The following is a 2,813-nucleotide window of genomic DNA, read 5'->3' on the forward strand; positions in this document are numbered from 1 at the left end:
GGGTAATACTGTTTTTGAATTGCTCTCCTGCATTGCCACTCCATCACATGCCCCTGGTGGAGATTTTAAGTGGTCATGCCATGAAGCCAGTCCAGAGCAATGACCTGCACCCAATGCTGGAGGGAGTGCATGTAGACAGGAAGCGGCTGAAAGAGGCTGCAGGAGACGAGCAGCCCTGAGATGCAAAAAGAATGAGAATAAAGTTAAAAAACAGCATTTTATGTAAAAATAAATCCAGCAAATGAAAATGTCATCCAGTTAAGGTTTAGATCTACTTGAAGTGAATGTCGACTGGCACTGGTCGCCTCCAGTGATCTCTTACACTTGCATTCACGGATCTGATTAAAGAGCCTGAGCTCAGATTATCATTAGACAGTCTATACAATGTAATGGTGAACTGTGCTTACCTGTTGTGGTGGGGCTATTAAGAGGGGACGGGATTTCCATTTCCTCGAAGGCCTCCTTGTAGCTGTGCAGATGAGCCTGCAACACAGACACATCAAAGTTACCAAATACATACAGAGTTGACTTCTTGGTAATCTTAACCGTACAACGAATCAGAACAACAAATGAAGCTTAAGTTTACCCCGGCTGGAGTATAGAACACCTCCCCGTTTATGTTACATAGATAAGGAGAGGTGGAAAAGTTCTGTAGTCCAGCAGGGGAGAAATGGGCAAGGCTGACAACACTGCTTGGGATTTTAGTGCAGCAGAGGCAGCGTTGTCACCTGAAACAGGAAGTTAGGAGCTCACTGGATTTCTGGTAGAATAACAGGCATTTTTTTCTGTACTTGCAGCATTTTTAAAATGGTAAACCATGACAAATGTGCATGTATTGCAGAGAAGTGCTGAATATGTTGTATACAACTTTAAAAGTAAGAATAAGTGTTACGTCCAGAGCATCCAATTGAGCCTTGGGGTAGCTGGGCACAGCTAGTGAAGGCCAGATCAGTGAAATATTCATTCTATTAGTTGCTGCAGTTTGGATGCTAGCATTGCGCTACCATAATAAATGAAGGCGATCATCGCTTTTATTTAATGCTCGGTACTTTTATCCAGAGATACCGATCCAATATTCTCAAAGGGGCGGTTACCTCTTTCGGCCTCCCTCCTGGATTGGCGGCGATGGTGTTGAAGACTTCGGGGGAGACGCAGCGCACAGGGGAGCGCACTTTGCTCGGGTTGTACCCGGGTTCCCCGGAAATCTCATCATATTGTCCTTCGCTGGTGGTCCTCCGGCGTGTTAAGGAGCCGATCTCATCGGGGGTTTTGTCCCGGGTTTGTACTCCTGAGGACATGAAGGGGAGAGTCAGGACTGAGCACAATTTGGAAAATGTATGTGTGTATATGTATGTATGTGTGTATGTATGTATGTGTATGTATGTATGTATGTTTATGTATGTATGTATGTATGTATGTGTATGTATGTATGTATGTATATGTGTGTGTGTGTGTGTGTGTGTGCGTGTATGTATGTATGTATGTATGTATGTATGTATGTATGTATGTGTGTATGTGTATGTATGTGTGTATATATCTCCATCCAAAAATTTTCTGGTCAGCTGTACAGGTAATAACCAATCCATGGGACAAGCATGGAACAAATCCTGGATCTCCTCTGCAAACCACATATAACGGTAACACAAGTATTCCCTTCCTGTGTGCAGCCAGTCACTGGCTCCCTCCTTTCCCCAAGCTGCTGATTTCCCCTGAAGAAGAAGACGACAATACAATGTCTGAACCAGTAATTCATTCCCAGTATGATAAGTGCTCTCCTCCCGAAAGGCAACTAAACCATTCCGGCAACTTCCGAATCTCCGCCTTGTGCCTGCAACATGTAAGTGTAAGGGCCCTTTCATACATAACAGAGCATAAGGGGTTAGGTCTGAGGTTCTCTGATACTGGAATCTTTGGTTCCATTGGCTTCCTGCATGGAGTTTGTATATCCTGACTGTGCTTCTATGGGTGCCCTCAAAACATACCGGAAGGTCAAAACTGAAGTTTGAACTGCTTTCTCTAGCTCCTCCCTTCCCTTTTCATTAACACGCTAAAGACGTTTTTAAATACAATGTTTGCATTTTTATTACATGGCTTCACTGGGTCTCTGAGCTTCTCTGTGCACTGCAGGCAGATCATAGTTAGTGGGAGGGGCCAGCAGGGTCCTGTACATGGCTTCCTGAAACCATCGCAGCGCCCTGCCTCAGTACTAATGCAAGTAGTAGGCTGGCCCTTGGGAGGAGTTATGCAAATATCAAAATGCCTTGATGGGTGGATGTCAGTCTGGGTGAGCGGGTATTCCTGGGCGGGCTGTATTTGCATGCAAACCACCCACATGTGATGCTGGGGCTCCGTGATTGAAAGAACTATAATCCAATAAATGATAGGGCCAGCCCAGGGACAGTCAGGCTGGAGAGGAAGGGGCTAGATGATTCCCGCCATCCTCCAATCAGGAAATGAGGCGGGCCCTATGTGACTGGCTGCAGCTTCTAATGCACATTGTGTGAAGCTCGCAGTGTGCAGTGCAATCAGAGGAAGGGATTTCAGTGCAGGAGAGGAGCCGGTACAATATATATATATATATATGTTGTGCTGATATTTGTTCCTCTTGCACTTTAATGAGAGTGTGGAAATTGTTTAATAACAGGTCTTCCGCCCCACGTGCAGGGAGTTCTTCTCTATGAATGACACAAGCATGCAGGTCACAGGCTCAGTGCAGACTCTGCCAGCTCAGGAGATTGAATAATAATGCAGCATTTCAGAGGAATGAATGTCACTGCGGAGGAGTTTAATGCCACAGACAGTCTGATGGCTGG

General features: G+C 45.4%; 1 protein-coding gene across 1 annotated transcript in view; it reads right to left on the reverse strand.

Moving 5' to 3' along the window:
• TNS1 (tensin 1) overlaps positions 1 to 2,813 on the reverse strand; it is a 326,036-nt gene that overhangs the window by 39,300 nt on the left and 283,923 nt on the right. Inside the window, 2 exon segments of the mRNA XM_018552581.1 lie at positions 408 to 483; positions 1,095 to 1,288. Coding sequence (XP_018408083.1) covers positions 408 to 483; positions 1,095 to 1,288 — 270 coding nt within the window.

The sequence above is a fragment of the Nanorana parkeri genome, unplaced genomic scaffold (genome assembly GCF_000935625.1).
Source record: "Nanorana parkeri isolate BGI_ZX_2015 unplaced genomic scaffold, ASM93562v1 scaffold92, whole genome shotgun sequence".
In the NCBI taxonomy this organism is placed as follows: domain Eukaryota; kingdom Metazoa; phylum Chordata; class Amphibia; order Anura; family Dicroglossidae; genus Nanorana; species Nanorana parkeri.